General features: G+C 48.4%; 1 protein-coding gene across 2 annotated transcripts in view; it reads left to right on the top strand.

Annotated features, from left to right (window-relative positions):
- The window catches only part of Pard6g (par-6 family cell polarity regulator gamma), a 65,442-nt gene that overhangs the window by 22,734 nt on the left and 22,633 nt on the right, over positions 1 to 20,075 (top strand). For both annotated transcript variants that reach the window (XM_050165027.1, XM_050165028.1), the window contains exon 2: positions 7,125 to 7,347. In XM_050165027.1, the coding sequence (XP_050020984.1) occupies positions 7,125 to 7,347 (223 nt within the window). The remainder of the gene's footprint in view (positions 1 to 7,124; positions 7,348 to 20,075) is intronic.

The raw sequence follows: 20,075 nt of genomic DNA, 5'->3' as shown, positions 1-20,075 counted from the left end.
GAAAGCCCATCCCACTTAGTCGTGGTGTCTCCTTGCAGTCCTTTTGATTGCCCTTGTCTGTGGTGACCATTTTATGTTTGAGGGCTGCTGGTCAGTGTCCCTTGGTGGCCATTTGTTGTGTGTTGTGCTTTTCATCAGTAGACTGGGATCGTGACTCTGAAAGAAAACCACAGTGGCAAAGTAACACTTTGATCTATCATGCCAAGCATCCACGCTGGCCACAGTGATTTGCCCTTGTCAATGATCCCCAAGCAGAGAAGTGTGTCCAGACACCCCCACTGTGAAGTCCCTCCTCTCCCTTCCACACTGTACTCTGGGAGCACAGTCCTTATGCATAGCCTGTATCTAAAAGGTGGAGACTTGTGCTGCCCTTCCTGGAGGGCGATGCATCCAGATAAATTATTTAGTATTCTTCTGCATGGAAGCTATGTCTGCCCAGTTATTTATTCTGGCATTTGTTTGTATCTGTGTAGACTCGTGGATGTTTATTTTGTGCTATTTTATTTTGTTGCTCAGATTGTTCCAGCTTTGGCCACTGGCACACTTCCCGGCTGGTTCCTGTCTCCTTCAGCATGCTCCATGTTTGTGGGGTTTGTTTTGCTTCCTGGCTTTCTGCTCTTATGAAATGGCCAGGTTCATCTCCATGTTTCCTGAGCCGTGTCCCAGAATCAGATATGGCTTTCAGGGATCCAGGCTCCTCATCACAGTGGCCATTGCTATGGGGATACTCAGTCCCTCCTTCCTAACCAGCAGCAGCAGTAGCCTCCCTTTCCTTTGTGGTTTGAAAGATTTGAATTTGTTTCTTTTTTTTCTCCCTACCTAAAGATGTGCTGATTTTGTTAGTCTTTTCAAAGACTCAGCTTTTTGCTTTGTTTCTTTTCCTATTTTTTTTTTTTCTAATCTCCAGTCCTTTCTGCTTGTTTGGATTAGGTTTGTACTTTTCTTAGTTTCTAGTTAATGAGTTTCCTTTTAGGATTTTGTACCCATAAATTTCCCCTTGTGTGTGTGGCTTTAGCTAGAGTCTATGTGTTTTGGTATGATATATTTTCATTAATCTCTATGTGTGTTTGAATCTCTCTTGTAATTTTTTCTCTGTGTATATGTGTGGTATGTTTGTCTGTACTCATGGCTGAGGGGAGCACACATCTGGAGGCTGGGGCCGGAGACCGTCTTTCTTTATCACTCTCTGGCTTATCAACTTGAGACAGAATCTCTCAAGGAACTGGAATCTCTCCATTTTAAGAAATGGGGGAAGGGAGGACAGATAATATAGAAGACATAAAAGACAGATGATTATTGGTTCAGATGATATATTATGTATGTGTAATATACATATATCATCTCAACTAATATATATCTTTTTCTAACTATATGATCATAAATCTGTTGTTGTTCTTGTTGACTATATGTTGAAGGGAATCAAAATGAATTTCACTTTTAGATAAATACCCTTTTTTAAAAAAAAGACTGGGTCTTATTGTATAGCACAGAGTGTCCTGGAACTTGTGGTGATCCTCCTGCCTCAGTCTTTTGTGTACTAGGATCAAACGCATGAGCCACCATGCCCAGCTGAGGACAATGTACTTTTGCTTACTGATCTAAGAATTTTATATTGAGATTAATTTCTTTTTGAGCTTTAAAAGGTTGGGTGGTGGTGGCGCACGTCTTTGTTCTCAGCACCTGAGGCAAAGGCAGGCGAATCTCTGTGAGTTCAAGGCCAGCCTGATCTACAAGAGCTAGTTCCAGGACAGCCAGGACAATTACACAGAGAAACCCAGTCTCAAAAAAACAAAAGCAAAAATTTATTATAAAAGATAAAGCTGTTCCCTTCCCTTGGTGTTTGCTATCCTGTCGCAGAAATAAAAACTTGAGATCATCTACAAAGTGTGTTAGTATTGTCGAAATAACGGAAGGACAGTTTTATTTTGCCGAAAGTTGTGCACAGACTAAGGAGCCACACACCTGTGAAGTTCCCAGCAACAAGTATTCTTCCCTTAAAGAGTCCTTGACCCTTGCTCTTTGCCAGCTTCCTCAACAATCAACAGACTCCCTAGCACTCTCCAGAAGGCAGCAGTTTGTGTCACAGTGAGCACGGGTTTGCACACATGGGAAGAGGCCCCAGCCATCAGGTGTTGATGGTTCAAGACACAGATGACCTGCGGCTGCTGGGAGACAACTCCGCCTAGAGTTGTCCTTTCTAAGTCTGCTTCTGGACAGGCGACCTTCCCCAGTACACATCTTCCCGCATCTAGGATTAATTCCTGGGGGGGGGGGGGGCAACACTGCCTGAGTTGAGTGCTGGTGGGAAAAGGGAGCTTTGATATGCTATAAACTAACTTGCCTGCTGACCTAGCGAGGCCCAGCAAGGCTGCTTTGGGAAAAGTGTGTGTGTGCCTGCCTGTGTGCTTATCACTACGCCCAGCTGAACGTCTCAATCTAGTCAGTGAAATCTGAATGGGGCGGTTTGATATCTCCCGTAGACATTTTAAAATAGAATAAACAATCTTTTTTAATGATCAGAAAATTTACATACGTCCTTGTCTCTTTGATTACTTTTATCTATTACTATCTGATAAGATTTTTTTTCTTCTAGTATTCTCTCCTACTAATTTATGCTTGATTATCTGTTGTGATTCTGTGCAATAAGAAGTTAAATTAAAGTTGAAATATTTTCATATGGCTATAAATCTTTGTGAAAATTACTCCTAAATTGGTGTTCAATGGTATTCTTAGTTTTTAGTTTGCAAAGTGGGAAGAGTTCCAAGATAGGAACACTGGGACACACTTGTAATCCCATCACTCAGGAGGCTGAGGTGGGAAAATTTTAAGTCCATGAGTTCAAGACCAGCTTAGGCAACACGCACACACACACACACACACCCCTCACATAAACCATTGTGGGGGGGGATATAGTGGGCTACATAGCAAGACCCCATCTGAAGAACTAACACACAACGTGGCAAATGTCAGGAGAGCGGCTGCCGATAAGCTGTCTGTGCTCAGGTGTGCAATCACACACATGTGCCCGTGGCAACTGCCTCAAACAGGAGAGGGCACGGAGGGGGAGGTTTGAGGAGTCTGTCTGGAGGAGTAGGAGTGAAGATTTAAGCTGGATGTGATCAAAATATATTAAATACATATGCAAACAAAAGTTATATATAAGCATAAAATTACAAAAGAATGAAAAGTTTTAAATAAAAGCCAAATTGGCTAACTCTAGATTGAGGTATTACAGTGTTTATCCTGCATTTAGTGAAAGGTATTATTGCTCAGTGGCCATGGAAAGCGCCTTTTTGTCTGTGTTTTACTGCTATAGCTGTCAATGCCAGCAAGCTCTTTGTTATACAAACAGATCAGATGTTGTGGAAGTGAAAGAAAAGCCAGGGAGAGGGAAGACTCCCAGGTGAGCAGGTGAGCAGATGAGGGCTCTCCCTGGGACACCTGCCAAGAGTAAATCGACCAACCATCAGCGTCATTCAAATAACCTATTTGCTGGGAATTCAGTATGAACCATTTCTGGGTTTGATGAAAGCAGATAGGAAGAAAACACTTGATGTGCAAGACTTATCTGATCAACAGAGTCGTGCATCCTCTCAATTTCTGGACGGTAGAAAAGTTCTTGGCTTTACCAAGAATTCCATGACATTGAGATGCACCTACTAATTCCTTCTTTTGGAGGTGTAGATGGAAGTTTTTGTCCTGCCTGGTCCCACAGCTGTTCGGTCCTAAAAAAAATCACATAGAGGCTTATCTTAATTACAAACTATTTGGCCTGTTAGCTCAGGCTTATCATTAACTATCTCTTACAACTTAAATTAGCCCATTATTCTCGTCTATGTTTAGCCATGTGGCTTGGTACCTTACTCAGTGCAGCATTCTCATCCTGCTTCCTCTGCATCTGGCTGGTAACTGACTCTCTGTCTTCCTCTTCCCAGAATTCTTCTCTACTGGTTGCCCCCCATCTATACTTTCTGCCTGGCTACTGGCCAATCAACATTTTATTAAACTAATACAAGTAACAGATCTTTACAGTGTACAAAAGCATTATCCTACAGCATGGAGGCCTCTTTTTAAATCTGAAGTGGAAAATAAAAATTATTCATTCTTAGATAAGATGAATTTTTTTATATCACCTTTTCACACATCTGTCAGAACTCTGGACCTCATTAAACATACATAATAGGCTACCTGATTGAGTGGCAAACCAGCCACACAGTCAGATACAAACCAGGCTTTTTTCACCTCAAGAAAAGTCTGTATTCTTTTGTCTTTCCAAATTACTATAGGAAGGTACACATTTTAGGAATATTGTTTAAAAATCATGAAAAACACTGTGAGCTGCCTGTAGTTTCCTTGCCAAGTGGAAGTGGGCTGGAAACACTGCCGGGGAACTTGGGAATTTAGTGTGTGAGCTCTGTCCACATGTGCTGTGGGTGCTGACTCCACAGTGGGGAGTGCTGAGCACAGAGAAGGGTGTTCCTCAGGTGAGTGTACAGTCATGCATCCTGCTGAGGACACCCAGACAAGGACTGGACGTGAGCGAGCCACTCCTGGGCTGCATTACTCATCGCCACAGTCCCTGATGTCTTCATTGGGAGGAAAGGGGCGTGCTCAGAGACTTACCAGAAGGCAGCCGCACAGATGGGAAGCGTGACGACTGCCCAAATAAATATGCCGTGATTTGATTGGGTAACTAAATCAGGGAGAAGCCATACAGAGCGTGGGTTGTAGGCTTTATCTCTTTCAAACTGTATCTTCAGCTTTTCCACCCCTCTGGGTGAAGACCAGCATGCTGTACCCGGGCCTCCTGTTGCTGGGGTACCCTTTGTAAAGTGTTGAGAAGAGATGACATGTTTGTCTGAGTAACGGGAGCCTGGGGATGTTGAATCTGTACCTCTGGCACTGGTGGGGACCGAACAGAGCCCTTTCCTCTGCTCTTCCCAGGACACCAGCCGTTCATAAATGTAACTAGCCAAACAGTAAGTCTGGGGCCATCCTCCTTCCCCTTCTGAGTGTGTGGGAGGGCCATACTTCTCCCCTTACTGTGTATGGAGGAGGAGACAGTAGACTACCGACTAGTCATTGAATGTAGCTTTTCCCAAGCCAGCATTCTCAATCGTTCCTTTGTTGGGTATCCTGGGCAGCGTAGGTAGGTAAGAGACTGGCTTTGCTTTGGGTGGCCTGCAAGACGTGGGGACAGGTCAGTCTTCACACAGAGCTCTGCAAGTCGGTTCCCTTAGGCCACTGGTCCTCTGTATGTGAACCCCAGACACTAGCATTAGTTACTTTTGAGAACTTATCAAAAAACACAATTTTCTGGGCTACATTCCCAAATCTGAGGGCAACGTAGATTTTTAACACAAACCTCAATGTCTTGAGATGATTTGCCCAGTTTGATGCCCAGATGATTTAGTGGCTATTCATATGTAACACCGAACATTTCATCTTTGTGTACAGTACAGCCCATTCATTTACCTCTTGATTATACTGAAGATGATTCTGAGCCAAGACCCTCAAGCCAGACTGACTCATATGGTGATTTCCTTGTAGCCTTCCAGAGGTGACCCATATGCTGTGGGCTGGGCTCCTCTGGGGGTGAGCATAAGTTCTGTGTGCAGCTCCGTGGGCAACTAGGTCAGGGCCAGGGTCTGCAGAAAAGAAGTTGGCCCTGGTCTTTGCATTTGTGGCTCCGCTAGTCACAGAGGTGAAGGGTTGATGCTCTTTTAAAAGGACGCCGGTTCTTTCTTCTTCCCATTCTTTCTTCCTTCCTTTTTAACTTTTAAAAAATAGTTTTTGTTGTTTCTACGATTTCATACATGTATATAATGCATTCCGATTATTCCTTCACTCACACCTCTCTTCTCTCTCCCATCCCTTTCGAGCCTCCCCTTCCTCCCTGACAGCCCCGTTCCGAGATTGATAACTTTCAGGTTTGTCTTGTGACCCATTTAGTTTAAACCAGGGCAATCAGTGTGACCATTAGATTAGAGCTGTCCACTGAAGCCTGGTGGTGTCACCACTGGGTATACTGAAGGCTATGACCACCCTCTCCCTGAGTCTATCAGTAGCAAAGAGTTAATCAGCAAGGGGTAAGGCCCCCTGAGCTCCTCCTTCATCTTTGACTCTTAGAGGGCCCGTTCCTGTCCAGATCCACTATGAGTTCGTGACTGCATGGCTGTGTCTTGCCCAGAAACCGTGTGTCACAGCCCCTCTATCTGCCTTCCAGCTCTTTCGTCCCGTCTGTCCCCTCCCACAATGCTCTCTGAGCTTTAGAGGGTGGTGTAAACTCACTCACAGGTCACTTATCCTTAGCGCCTTCTACAGTCACTGTCCACTAGGAGGAACCTTCTCTGGTTAAGGCTTGCGGTAGTATTTGTGGGTATAAACATCAGCATTTAGCGGGCAGTTCAGTGCATTGTCAGTTTAGCTAAGCAGCAGTGTTCAGTTCCCATATGGCCTTTGTTTTCCCTGCCATGGGTTTTCACCAGGTGTCAGTGCCCAGCGTGGATTCCTTCCCGTGGTGTGGGCATTCAGTCTAATCAGAGAGCGGTTGGTTAGCCCTAACAATAGTGCCACCATTGCACAAGCAGTCACGTTTTACCGGGCAGTTTTACCGGGCAGGCGTCGTAGCTCCTGAGAGTCACTGTGGATGCCATTCCCCCAGCAGTTTGCATAGCATCTTCATGTGGTCCCTTGGTGTGTGGATCCTACCTTCGGATCTCCAATGCGTTGTGTTTACTTGGAGTTACCGTAGAAACCGGGAAACTAGTAAGAGGCCATTGTGGGTGGGGAGGCTTGAAGGAAGGACGGTGGTAGAGCATGGGTAATTTGAAAGTCGATTCTGTGAGTGGGAAGGGTTAGGCAAGGAGGGGGAGAAAACATGGAGAGGACTAATTGAAATCAAAGCCTTAAAAAAAGGGCTATTTGAAAATCTGCTACTTTAAACCAAAATTAAAACTATACTTTATATATTTTAAGCAGAAGTTGACTTGCTCAGTCACAAGACCGTAGCATGGGGCTGCTTATGACCTCCAGGGGAGCTAGTGCCCACATTGCTCTGTGACGCGGAGCCTTCTTCTCGGGACTCTTCCTGCAGTTCACTTACCGCCTCTCTTGCCTTGTAGTTTGGGGCCGAATTCCGAAGATTCTCCTTGGACCGCCACAAGCCGGGGAAGTTTGAAGATTTCTACCAGCTGGTCGTGCACACCCATCACATCCCTCACACGGACGTGACCATCGGCTATGCTGACGTGCACGGGGACCTGCTGCCCATCAACAATGACGACAACTTCTGCAAGGCGGTCTCGAGTGCGAACCCCTTGCTTAGGGTCTTCATCCAGAAGCGAGGTATGAGGAGGCTGCAGCGCTCTGCTAACCCTGCAGTCGCTTAGGAAGGAAATAGAGCGGTAACTCTCTCCGCTGGTGTAGGACACTAAGATCCTGTTTCTGGCCTCTAGTTAGCGGGCTTCAAGATTACTTTTTAGATCGATACTAATTTGTTTAAAGGTCTTAAAAGCAGCTAAACTTCCTTTTCCACCTTAAATAGTATTGACCTCTGCCTTTTATAGATGTAAGAAAAATAATACAAATTCTTTCAGTCTTTTATGAAGAATAAATAATGCTGATATTCTTAGCATTTTAACTAGGAACAAGTGAATTCAATAACAAAGGCATTTGTCAGCATCTTAGGAATTAAACTTGAGGACCAAATTATGTATTTTCATGTCTCTGTAAGACTAGGGGAAATACTAGCTTTAAATTGTCACTTCGGTTACCTCTAACCTCTAAAACCCTAGTGCTGTTGTAACCGACACTACTGTGCGCTGAAAGAAGTTACTGACATGGGCAGGGTGGTGATGGGCGGAGCAGCTGTGCACTCACCCTGCTTGCCTCCCAGAGTGCATTGTGGGGTTCGTTTTCTCACCTCTGGGCTTAGCAGAGCCTTGTCGCTTAAGAATATGATGTTAAAGGAAAGAGCCCACTGTAGGGGAAGCTTAGAAGGAAGCTTAGAAGTAGAAAAAGGACATTTTTATAATCAGTTTATTGATTATCATCCTTCTTCCTGGGGCAGACCTACTTTGAACATTGCGAGCACTGACTGGGAGAAGGGTGCCTTTCTTTCCTGGAATGGACCACTGTGTCCAGCGTGCCCCAGACTGAGGAGCCGCAAACCATGCCTGCTGCTAAGAGCGGCACCTTAGGTGTCTTTTCCCAGCATCCTTTGGGTATCATTTACGGTTCCTTCTTCCTCTTACCCTGGTAGCATTTCCAAAGCCGGCTTTTTCCCGTGTGAGCATGTCTGTCCTATGAGCTCAAATCCTTCTCGTGGGCTCCACCGTCCTTTCTGAGCTTTGTGGAAAGAGCCAGAGCTGTAGTGTGCTGAGTGAGGAAACAGAAGAGCCACGGTGTGAAGCTGGCTGGCTGTGGGCCTCATATTCTTAGCCAGGCTTCTGAGTCAGGCACCTTAGTGTCATTGTTTGCAGAACAGGAGTGGCGGTGACACTACCCGTCAAGTTACTGAGAACGGATGGCATGCCAACCAAGGTGGCCCATAAATATTGAGATTTTTACTCTTCCTTGTGCTGATAGGGGACGGCAGGAGACCCCTGCCCTCACTTCAGTCCAGTTCTCTAGCACAAAGTTTGAACACGTTGGCTTCTGTGTCACAGTGGAACCTGCGTGTTGCTAATGATCGGGAATAAGGACTCTCGTGCTCCCTGCAGCTCCTTGTAGCCTGCAGCATCGTCTGTGGTAGCCACAGCTGGTCCTGAAGTACACCTGCATCCCACTACCCAGTCCTGGAGCTCTGCCCATCACCCCGCTCTGGACGCTCTTCCTCCTCAGCAGGCCAGCCCGGGCTGCTCTAATTCGCTCACGTGTTCCTCTGCCTGCCTGTCCTCTTCTTTTCTCTGGATGCTACTGTTACAGGTTCTTAGAGTGATTCCTCCCCACCAGACCACAAGGTCCCTGGGCTGGTTCTTGGCTGTGCCACCGTGACCCCAGATCACGGCCTCACTCCCAAGGGGCAGGTAAAGGGGTGAAGGCTCTGGGGAGTTGGCATCCACACACACAGACCTTGTCACCTCATGAAGGAAGCTAATGTTTTTATCCTTCCTGGCTGTGGGGCGGGGCCTGTGAAGTCCCAGCAGAGGCTGGCTTGGATGAGGGGTGCCCCTCAGCCTGGAGCTGCTGAACCTGGAGTAGGACTGGCAGCCTGAGTCTGCATGCTGCAGGGGGGACTGCATCAGCCTCCCCACAGTTCAGGTGGCTTTCCCTCCTTCAACGTGTAGGCTGAGGCATGGCACCCTTTCAGTATTGTGTGCTTTTCCTTCTTAATATTCTTCCTCTGCCCCGAGTAGCTGGTGGCAGGCATTTCAAAGCTGGCCTTTTCAGAGTGTATAAACTCAGATCCTTCTCATGAGCCCCACTGTCCTTTCTGAGCTGGGAAAGTTCCTGGATTTGTGTTGGCTTCTCATATCTACGAACTCCTGGCTGGGCCCATGTGCACCATCCTGGCCCCTCTTCATACCTCTGGATAGCTCAGAACCTTCTCTTCACCCTCATGGGGTTCTGACTGGAGTAACTGTGCTTGGGCAAGAGTCTAGGCATCTGCTCATCTGCGGACAGCTAGACACCTTTGTCTGCAGGATAGACTTGCTGGTTCATAGCCATGAAGATCCAGTGTCCCTGTGGTTGGAGTCCTGAGGCCACCAGAGGACAACAGTCATGGTCTACTGTCTTTTCATGGCACTGATCTGGAAAGGCCAGTGAACCCTGTGAGTCCCAGGTAGCTTCCCATATTGACACTGACTTTTTTAAGTGTGTGTGTGTATGTGTGTGTGTGTGTGTGTGTGTGTGTACACTTGTGGTTCATAGAAGTGCAGTGCCATGGAGGCCTGAAGAAGGTGTCAGGTCCCCTGGAGTTGGAGTTACAGGTGGTTATGAGCAGCCTGATGTGGGGGCTGGGAATCAAATCCTCTACAAGGGCAGTACATGCTTCTAAATGGGAACCAACTTCCCAGCCCTGACTGACACAGATTTTTCAAGAAGAAACTCTTAATTACCAATGAAAAGTAAGCATTCTTCATACATGCCGATATAAACCCTCAACTATGCTTAAACCATTTAATCTGCCTCTTACAATAATTTCTTCACTCAAGCCACATAAGGACATACAATGACAGATGAGCATCCCTTTGAGCTAAAATTCCCAGCAGAACCCAAGCATGTGGGTCCATGTGCACACAGAGACTTGCACGCAGTCCCAGGCACGGCAGCCTAATAACTAACAAAGCCCAGGAGTCCACCTGCCAGTGAGCGTGAGCAGATGCCCGAGTGTACGGGATCTGTGCAGGCGAATGTTTCCCTGGCACAAGAGAGAGCTAAGCACTACTTCTGGCAGTGACGGTCACACTGTGTGCTGAGGGAGCTAAGCCAGCACTCAGGACTACCTGTCGTCAGCTCATTATTCAAGGGATCTGTAGTTGAAAACTTACCTGCTTCTAGTATTTACTTGTAACCCCAGATCAATACTAACGGTGGTTTTCTGGTCACTGGAGAACATGCCCACAGAGTGGAGAAGTGGTCCTGGCTGAGAAGGACAGTGAAACATTCCATGCTGTCTTCGCTCCTGCCAGCAGCCATCTCTCACACACTCTAATGCCAGCAGTTGTCCCTTTGGTTTGGCTGAGGTGATATCTAATGCTCTCGGCCCAGGAGGTTGTGGTGTGTCTCATGGAGGTGTCCTGTTAGAGAAGCTTCATTGGGGCCCTGTGGCCACCAGCTCAGTAAATACTAAACATAGTGTCTTTAGACAGAAGTAAGGTGAAGTAGTAGCTGGTTGTTAAAAGCATTCTGACTGGGGTCTTGTGATGACCTGAGCATCTCCCTCCAGGGATCATGGCTTCGGATTTACTAATTCATTATTGTCAGTGACTTGAGAGAAAGGAAGACCCCTTAATAATGAGTTCGCTGTTTGTGAAAAGTCCAGGATGAGCAGTTCATAAAGACAAATAGTTAATTCAGGCTAGGACAAATGCCCCAGGCAGTGACATGCCTGCCACACAAGCATAAGGTTTTGAGTTTGGACCCCTAGTACCCATGCTAAAAGCCAGGTATGGCAGTGTGTGACCCCACTGCTAGGGTTGGGCAGAGACAGGTGTGTCGAAGGTTTATGCTACTGTGATAAAACACTGTGACCAAAACCAACATGGGGAGGGCTTCTCAGCTGACAGTACATCACAGTCCACCACTGAGGGAATTCAGGGCAGGAACCAAACAAGGCAGGGGCTGGGAGGCAGGAGCTGACACTTAGACTATGCAGGAGTGCTCCTTACTGGCTTGCTCCTCATGGCATGCTCAGTTTGCTTTCCGATATACCCCAGGACCACCTTCCCGGGGATGACACCATCAACCCCACATCAACCATTAATTAAGAAAAATGCCCCACAGGTGTGTCTACAGGCTAGTCTGGCATGGGCTTCTCTCACTGAGGCTAACAGAAGCCAAACAAACCACAGCCAGCACAAGGTGGGTCTCTGAAGGGCAGCCAGCCTAGCTGAGCTGATGCACTTTGAGTCCAGCGAGAGACTTTTTCTCAGAAAATAAAGGTAGAGAGTGACCAAGGAGAGACGTGCAGCAGCCAGCCTCTGACCTGAGCATAAATGTGCACGGGCACCTGCTGATAGCTACGTAACCACACGCACATCACAGGTGGCAGAAGTGTTTCAGGACTAGAGAGCTCTGTGAATATGAAATTGTGTACTGCACTGGATCATAGCAGAGCTGGGTACCAGGGTTAGCTGCTGACCGCGATCACAGTGCCCTTCTGGCCTGAGATACGTACGGTCTTTAGCACGATCTCAGGTTTTTCTCCAGCCTTTACTTCTAGAATTCAGCCATCCTTACTATGTGTGGCTATTTTGAGTTCTCCCCACTCAAGGGATAGCGTCATGGAGACATTAGAAACTCTAGACTATAAACGTAGGCCATTCTGTCCAGAATATTTTGAGTTTTTAATTAACACATTTGTTCGAAAGTTTTTTTTAAAAATCCTCTCTTTCCCTGATAGTCAGAAACTTCCTGGGTGTTTCTTCTAACCCTCGTGTGTGAGCCAGGCCCGGTGTGAGCCATTCCCCAATGTGTGCTGAGCCCAGCTGTGACCCATGCCCAGATCCGAGCTGTGCCTGGGTATGACCATGCTTCAGGTATATGTCAGGCCCCAGTATCAGCTGTACTATGCTGTGGTCTGGGTCCTGCTGGTCCTGCTAGGAGTGGGTCCCAAGTGTGAGCCTCATCCAGGCAGAATATTTGATATTCTTCTGATCAAGTATTCTCAAGCATTCTTCTGGCAGGGCTTATGGTACATACAGTTCTGAGGTACCCGCTTATAGAAAATGCTGAATTTGGGGCCTTCTGGGTCCTGGTCTGGGGATGTTTCCATGAAGGCTGCTGCATAGCCTGTCTGTCCGTGGAGGCTTGGGAAGGGTGGATGGCAGGCAGGGTTCAGTCCTACCAGCTTTTGTCAGACTTTTTTCCTTTACATTTGTTGGCTTCTGCCAATCATCTTTCCAGGGCAACTCTTAAAAATCCTGGGCCTTCTCTTTGGTGAACAACAGCTTCCAGTCTGCTCTTCCATGTGAGTAAGGACTGCAGCAGGCGCAGAGCAAAGGGCCCGGGATGCATGGGTTTGCATACCCCCGCTGCAGCCCTGGTGAGTCCCAGTGACTCATTTGTCTACTTGCCTGCCTTTCCCGTGATCTTGTCTACCTCCAGGCCCTGAGCAGGGCAAGGTGGGCTAGGGCAGTGGTGGGGTGAGGGTTCCTAAAATAAACATAACATACACATTGCACCTATGAGTGCGGCTCTTAGCTGTTCTGGACATTTGGAGTTTTTAGAAGAAGCAAAACACATTTGTAAATGCTTAGACTTCTCAGAAATTGTGTGAGGTTGTATTTGCTTGTATTTCATTCAATTGAGTTGCCATGGAAAAATAGTAAGTAATGTTCTTCAAAGTAAGTAGAACAGTTGTGACTTTGGTTACAGACCCTGACAGAGTTTTTAAAGTGTCAGGCTCAAGAACTCGGCTCACTGTTTTTCTTGGATTCCTGTGTATTGGCTCTTGGTAGGAGGGTTACTTATCAGGAAACATCAGTGGGCGGTCGGAACTCCCCAAGTTACTCTTTCCTCTGAAGCTGCCTAGTACTGCTCTAAGGTACTAGATACGAGTACTAGGTACTAATTTTGCTGCATCGACCCCATTCTATCATTATGTCCCTGGTTTGCAGGGACGGGCATGGAGCTGGCTCGCACCTCTCTGGTGCAGGGGCCCCTCCACGCAGCATGTGAGCTTTGGGCCTGCCACGGATTCCCAGAAGTTCTCGCGTTTGGGAAATTTCCTTTCTCTATCTTTTTCTTTGTTTTTGTTTTGTTTTCTTTCGCTTTTTAAAAAGGCCAAAGGGGCCTCTGACTACAACGGCGTGGGAACGTGGAGAAAACAACAGGCCCTCTGCCCTGTCTCAGAGTAGGCGTGGGGAGAATGTGCTGAGGCAGCTGGTAGAAAGCCACACGCCAGAGGTACCTACCACCCAGAGGAACGTCGCTGTCTGGGAACCCACTCACAGCCAGCCCTAAGCCTCGGCTGGCTCGCTGTCTGCCTGTGTCCCTCTCATCCAGCTCATCTGTGACTAACATAGTCTCTTGCGGCCCCAGCAGGGACCTGATGTGCAGGTGCTGAGGTTTCGCACCCGATGAGCTGACGCTTTCCCCCTTCCTGTCATAGCTGCGTTTACACAGTGAGCCTAGTGTTTGTAATTTGGGTTCGTGCTTTCTAAGTGTCATGTGTTATAAATAGGCCTGATTGAGAAATGCTTTGTGAACTGTTTTTTTAAGACTTCACAGTTTGTGACATATTTGTATAAAGAAATTCAGGCGACAAGGAAATAATCCCCTGCCCCAAGACAACATTTAGCATTTGGCAAAACTGTTCCAGTTTTAGTTACGGTATCACATACACAGGCCAGTGTGGTCACGCCATGGAGACTGTCTTGACCAGGCAATGTCCTTCTGTCCTTCTGCAGCTCTGTGTGGATGAGCATCACCCTTTCTTGCTGAACATAAGTGCCACCGGTACCTCTATAGCTGAGTTCCCAGCTTCTCTTCGTTCTAAGCTGTGCTGAGCAGTCTTACTGAGCTGTCAGTTTCTCCCTTGGGATAGATAAATAAAAATATTCTTGTCGGATGAGATGGTAGGTTTTACCCTCAGTAGGATCTCAGTGTAATAGCTGAAGCATCTTTGAACATCTTCTTGGACACAATGACAAGGGCCAGCCCGCCTACCAGAACGACTGGAATGACACTCACAGTGGCCATCCCTGGGCTTCTCCCAACCCTCGGGTCCCGCCTCCGCTGGCAGCTGCTGTTCACTGATGTTCCTGTCCACCTCACCTTTGTGTAGAGACTGACGTTTTGTCACATGTCACCTGGCAGTGTGGAGACATCTCATGGGAGCAGTTCACATGATGGGGTAATTAAGTTACTGTCACTTTGGCCAATGTTTTAGAAGGCTCAAAACTGTCATCTTGCTTCTTCTCTGTGACATCAGAGTCGCTCACTGGGTGATAGTACATAGGTTTATATATAAATTTAGACTTTAATAACCTGGAGCCAGAGTGATTGGTTTTCAGACAAGATGTCTTCGAAATAAATATTTGTTGACTAAAAATAATGTACTAGATAATCTAAGAGTAAGTAAGGGTCTTGTCGTGTGTGCTACCGGCTGTTTTAGAGGTGAGGAATTCTTCAGCCAGCTACAGTGATTGCTGGGTAAGCCTGTACCCCACCTGCACCACGTGGATACTGCTCAGGGACTGGAACACTCCCAAAGGGGTCTTGTCTGATGGTGGAACTATCTAGATATGCAAACTGGAATGTTTGTCCATTTCCCCCAAAGCTTGGTGGCCTCTCCTGGGTACTGCGGTGAGCCGATCAAGAATGGCATCGGCTCTCTCGGCGCCCGACTCTGCTGGTGGGGGCTTTGCGCTAGATGAAAACTGAGTGGTGTGATTTCAGTAATTGTGGGGGTTGTGGAGAAAATAAGGGGTATTGTCATGCATCTCCGGGGCCCACTTGCAGAGTGGGTGCTTGAATGAGACCTCATGAAAGGCCAGCAGAGGTGGGAGCAGGCCTGGATGCTGGTGGGGGGCCTCCTGACAAGGCATGCAGACTGTGCTGTCCGGAGGTTTGCGGTGGGTCTCCAGAGCTAACCACAGGGGAGACCTGCCGTGAACCCCACTCACATCCAGAAGGTCAGGGCATGAACTCCAGTTGGTGAGGTTTGGCAGAAACTTCTTGTGTTAGCTGGAACAAGTGAAGATTCGGCATGCCTCCCTCCACCCTCAGCAGGGTAACTGAAATTTCTCAGTCCCAGCTGGGTCACTGACCACAGGTGTTGCCTGGGGTCATTCGTTTCAGCACAGAGGTTTTGGAAACACGATTGCTCAGAAGTCAAAGTCTTGTTTTGTCCCCTTTGGCCTCGATGGCTGCTAGGTCAGCCAGCTTGAACTTTATCCCACAAAATCTAGAGCCCTCCACAAGAATCCCAGTGTATAGGCTGCATTATCACCACACAGAGCTGGCCCTTCTTCCCTGTGGTCACCCCACCTCCAGCAGCACTAACGGCTTGTCGTGCGCCCCCACTAATACCCAGAACTTGGAGGAGTGGTCCAGGTAGATACTCGCTACAGAACTTCCTCTCTTATTAGGCGCCTGCTGTGTGCTTGGAACTCTGCTGCCTCCTAGGGATACCAGGTCGAGGCTTCTGCCCTTAAGTGTCCTGCTGCCCCAAGACTGCACTTTGTCCTCAGGATGAGCAGGGCATGCTGGGTAGGAGGGATGGGAAAGAAGGCTACAGCATCGGACCAGCTCAGAAGGCTGTGTGAGGAGGCAGTGGAGACTCACTGGAGACTGGACTGTGGAATGAGAACAGAGGCAGCTGGGCAGGCACAAAGTCGTGTAGGATGTCAAGGAGGGGAATACAGTGAAGGTCAGCTCCGAGGTGGCAGCAGAAGTGTGTACTGGGAAGACATGGTAGGGATGCTGGGAGCTGCAGTCTCCGTGAGTGCCTCCAAACAGTAGGTGCTCACTAAGGCCTCCAAACAGTAGGTGCTCACTAAGGCCTCCAAACAGTAGGCACTCACTAAGGAGCTGGTACATGGGTTAGGAGCCCCGGGGAAAAGCTCCTGTGTCTGACTGTTGGGCCGTTTACATACTAAGTTCTGAATCCAGTGCCAAAACTGCTGGGGAGAATTGGGTAGGTACTGGCGCCACAGTCAGTGCCTATGGGAAGAGATGGACACTGTCCCCATGTTGAATCCCACTCTATTCAAAGGGCTAATGAAGTCAAAGACAACCTCGGTCAGGTGATAGCAATGGAGCTGCAGTCCAGGGAGGCACAGCCAGGCCCATGCACAGCTCATCCTGCAGCCTGTCCTTTCAGGACTCAGTAGAGAAGACGGAGCTCATAGGAAGCCATGGGAAAAGCAGGGCAACGCTGCCTCAGACCACGGTTCCCAGGTCCCTGCTTTAACTACCTTTCTCCCTTCAGATGCTGGGCTTGAAGTGCCCAGGTATCGGCCTGCCTTTCCCCACTTTTCTTGCTAGAGTCCAGCCCGTCTTCCAGCCTGTGGACAACTCCCACACTCTGCCTGGCTTCGCTCCTCTATTCCCCAGGATAGTTCTGGCCCCAGCTAAGCTGGACTGGTCTCACTGTCACTTCTGTGTCCTGCCGTCACACAGCTGATTCCCTGTTGTGGTATCACGGCCGTGGTGGCCTCCCCCGAGAGGAGTCACTGAGCACGTCCCATTACAGTGCCATTCTGAGTATCCACAGGGGCTCACAGTTCCTCCTCTCAGTTTCTCCCCGATCCGTGTCACTCCCAGCGAGCGCATCCTCAGACCTCATTCCCCATGTGTGGCTTTATGTAGTCTGGGTTCACCCCAGCTCTCAGCCCCAGGAACCTTGGGACATAGCCTGCGGCCCGACTTCTCCCTGACTCAGCACATTGGGGACTCTAAACCGTCACCTGAAAGCATAGGAACCCTTATTTCTATGCATCGTGTTCAGAAGTTCACTGTAGACATGGTTTGTGTCTGGTTCACAGCCCGGAGTCTGGTTTAGAGCCCAGAGATATAAAAATTTCCACTATGAACTCTTTTTTTCCAGAAACGTAAGGGAGAGTTGGATTTCCTCTTGCACGGCACTTTTCTCTTCCTGTTTTGCCCTTATCTATGAATGTCGCACCTCCCCTGTGGGAAAGTGGCTCAGCACAGGGGTCACCACCTGTGCGCCCCGCTCACCCTCCAGCTGTGCTGTTGCCGCTAACAGACACATGCAGAGGGTTGGGGCGAGGACCCCCATTAAACTCAGGACTGTTTACTCCAGCGTTGTTTTGTGGAGCCGTGATCCGGGGTGTGCCTATTCTGGCTGTGTCCAGACACATTTCAGCCACGTGGAGCTGGGTGTGGGGGTCTAAGTTAGTAGGCTTTATGAAATTATGAAGGATAGTAGTAATACTAGCACATATTGATTTGCCTTTTATAAAATACGTATTTTAAATTTGTCATCTTAGCCATGTTTAGTACGTGTTTCGGTGGCATTCAGCTTGTCCACATTGTTAGGTGAGCCTGCCACCACCCACTTCAGGATGTTTCGGTCTTCGCTACCTCAAGGTGCGGATTCCTATAGAGTCAACGGAGCCCTTTTATAATTGTCTGCGGCCTCGTCCGATCTTCTAGATCAAAGGCAAGGAGTTACATTTTTCCAAAACACAAATCACCTGAGAAATAATTGTCTCATGCCAAAATGTCACTCAAAGACCCCGGGCCCTTGCCCACCGACTGTGACCACCTTACCCACTGCATCTCATCCCAGCTCCTGTGCCCAGACACTGTGGGAAAGACATAGGAACTGCGGAGCCCACGCCTCTGTGACTTGATCAGCGTTCACAGTGTACACAGTGTACAGGAGGGCGCTCCCAGCTCATGTCAATGAGTACACAGGACACACAATGTACCCATCATCTCCCTGGGCCTTTCTGAACAGGAAAAACATCCTCTCTGTTAGGAAACGAGTGCTGGAGATTCCAGTTTTCCTCACTCAGTTTGCTAGGAGCAGGGCCCCGAGCTGACAGCCCTGTCATTCCTGCTCCAGAATGATCTATAGACCCTATCCCTCGACGTCATTCTCCTCCCTCCCAGCTGGGAGTGTGGGAAGACCGCAGCCAGACCACAGGTCAAGTGCTCAGGATGGCTCCTGTGCACAGGCTTGCGGGTTCAGGTAGCTGGAGCTGGGGCCCTGCCAGGTGACCTGGGTGGGGAGGGCGGGCTCAGAGACGACCCTCAGTTGTGGGAATGGATAGAGGATCCCCTGGTGTTACGTGGCCCCTCTGTAAAAGGCATCAAGTGTTGTGACCTCTACATCTGCCAGGATTTTTCCCCAGGCCTAGGGATAGAACTCCACTTGTGCATGCAAGGGAGCGCTCCACCCACCACTGAGCCAAATCCGCAGCTGTCAGGATTGTTAATGATCCCTTCAGGATCAAATGGAAACATTCGCGTGGTTACACTTACTTTGCATAAAAAGATGTGAAGGCGCATGTTTCTGGTGTTCAGGATAACCACTGGCGCGCATTTAGACACAGATGACAGCGTTCAGACTCAAGGCTCAGACGGCTGGGACGTACAGGCTGGAAAACAACCCTAAACTTGAAGCGAGTCTTCCTGGTGTGAGCTTCCCCAGCAAGCGGCTCTTCAACCCTTCATGTCTAGTGTCTGTTCCTGTGCACACCTATGCTTGCTAAAGACTTTGCATAGCACTGAGCCTCCTGCTAGTCAGAATCATAAAACTGTGAGTTTTCCAAGAGGTTGAGGGTTATCCAAGCCAGCTTTCTTGTTTCCAGGAGGAAGCCGAGACCTAGTGAGGCTGTACAGATGTGTTCAGCTGTACACTGGCATTTGTAGACTTGGCTTTCTCCTAGACCAAAAATGCTTTTTTAAGCACATAACTTGAGCCAGACCAAAGAACCACTACGACTCTTGTGCCTGAGCTCCCGGCATTCTCACGCTGTGGCAGAAGTCACGTTCCCATCACCTCAGGAACTCGTGGAGGCTGCTGTCCATGAACCGTAGAATGGAATTGGGTGTTTGAAGTAGAGGTTTGTTCTCATCTCTTCTCGGCTGGACAAGGGTTTCCTGTCAGTGAAGCTCGAAGGGAGGGAAAACAGACGGAGGCAGCACCCTGGAAAGGAAGCTCAGGTCTATGGTGCTCAGCCAGGCCACCATAGCTGTGCGATAACTATGCCAACACAAGGAAAGAGGCATGGCATGGACAGGGGTCTTAGTCTGTTGGAGGAGGGAGCTGCTTGTTCACCCAGGCCACCCAGAACCGAAATAATCACACAGAAACTGTATTAATTAAATCACTGTTTGGCCCATTAGTTCTAGCTTCTTATTGGCTAACTCTTACATCTTAATTTAACCCATTTCTATTAATCTGTGTATCTCCAGGAGGTCATGGCCTACCAGCAAAGTTTCAGCAAATCTATCTCCAGCGGTGGCTCCATGGTGTCCCTCTGTCTCTGCCTTCTTCCTCCCAGCGTTCAATTTAGTTCTCCCCCCCTAACTCTGTTCCACCCTGTCAGGTGCAAATGAGGCCTGGTGGCTAGAATTTTACTGGAACAATTGTCCATGGGTTGTACAACACCCTTTGGTGACAGTCTGCACAAGAGACAGGCATAGAGCTCTGCCCATCCCTGGAGATGGCCTCTTAGGGCTCTTCTCCCATGCATTTGTACATTTGGGTCTGAACTGTCACCTTATACCAAAGATGTCCTTGAACAGCAGGAAGACGGCTTACTCAGACATGAAAACCCAAGGAACACTGCCCTGATAACAGAAGGAGGAGCCTGGGTCCACATCCACACCGGCTCTTACTTGAGTAAACAAACACTGAGACAGCCCATCAACCAGAAAAAAATCCCAGCCTGGGGTGGCAAGCTGAGGACAGGGAGGGGTACCCT

Source organism: Alexandromys fortis, unplaced genomic scaffold (genome assembly GCF_014885135.2).
Source record: "Alexandromys fortis isolate MF-2015 unplaced genomic scaffold, M_Fortis_MF-2015_v1.1 scaffold_160, whole genome shotgun sequence".
NCBI classification, from domain to species: Eukaryota; Metazoa; Chordata; class Mammalia; order Rodentia; family Cricetidae; genus Alexandromys; species Alexandromys fortis.
Note: the sequence above shows the minus strand (reverse complement) of the source record. Positions and strands in the feature narration are given on the sequence as shown.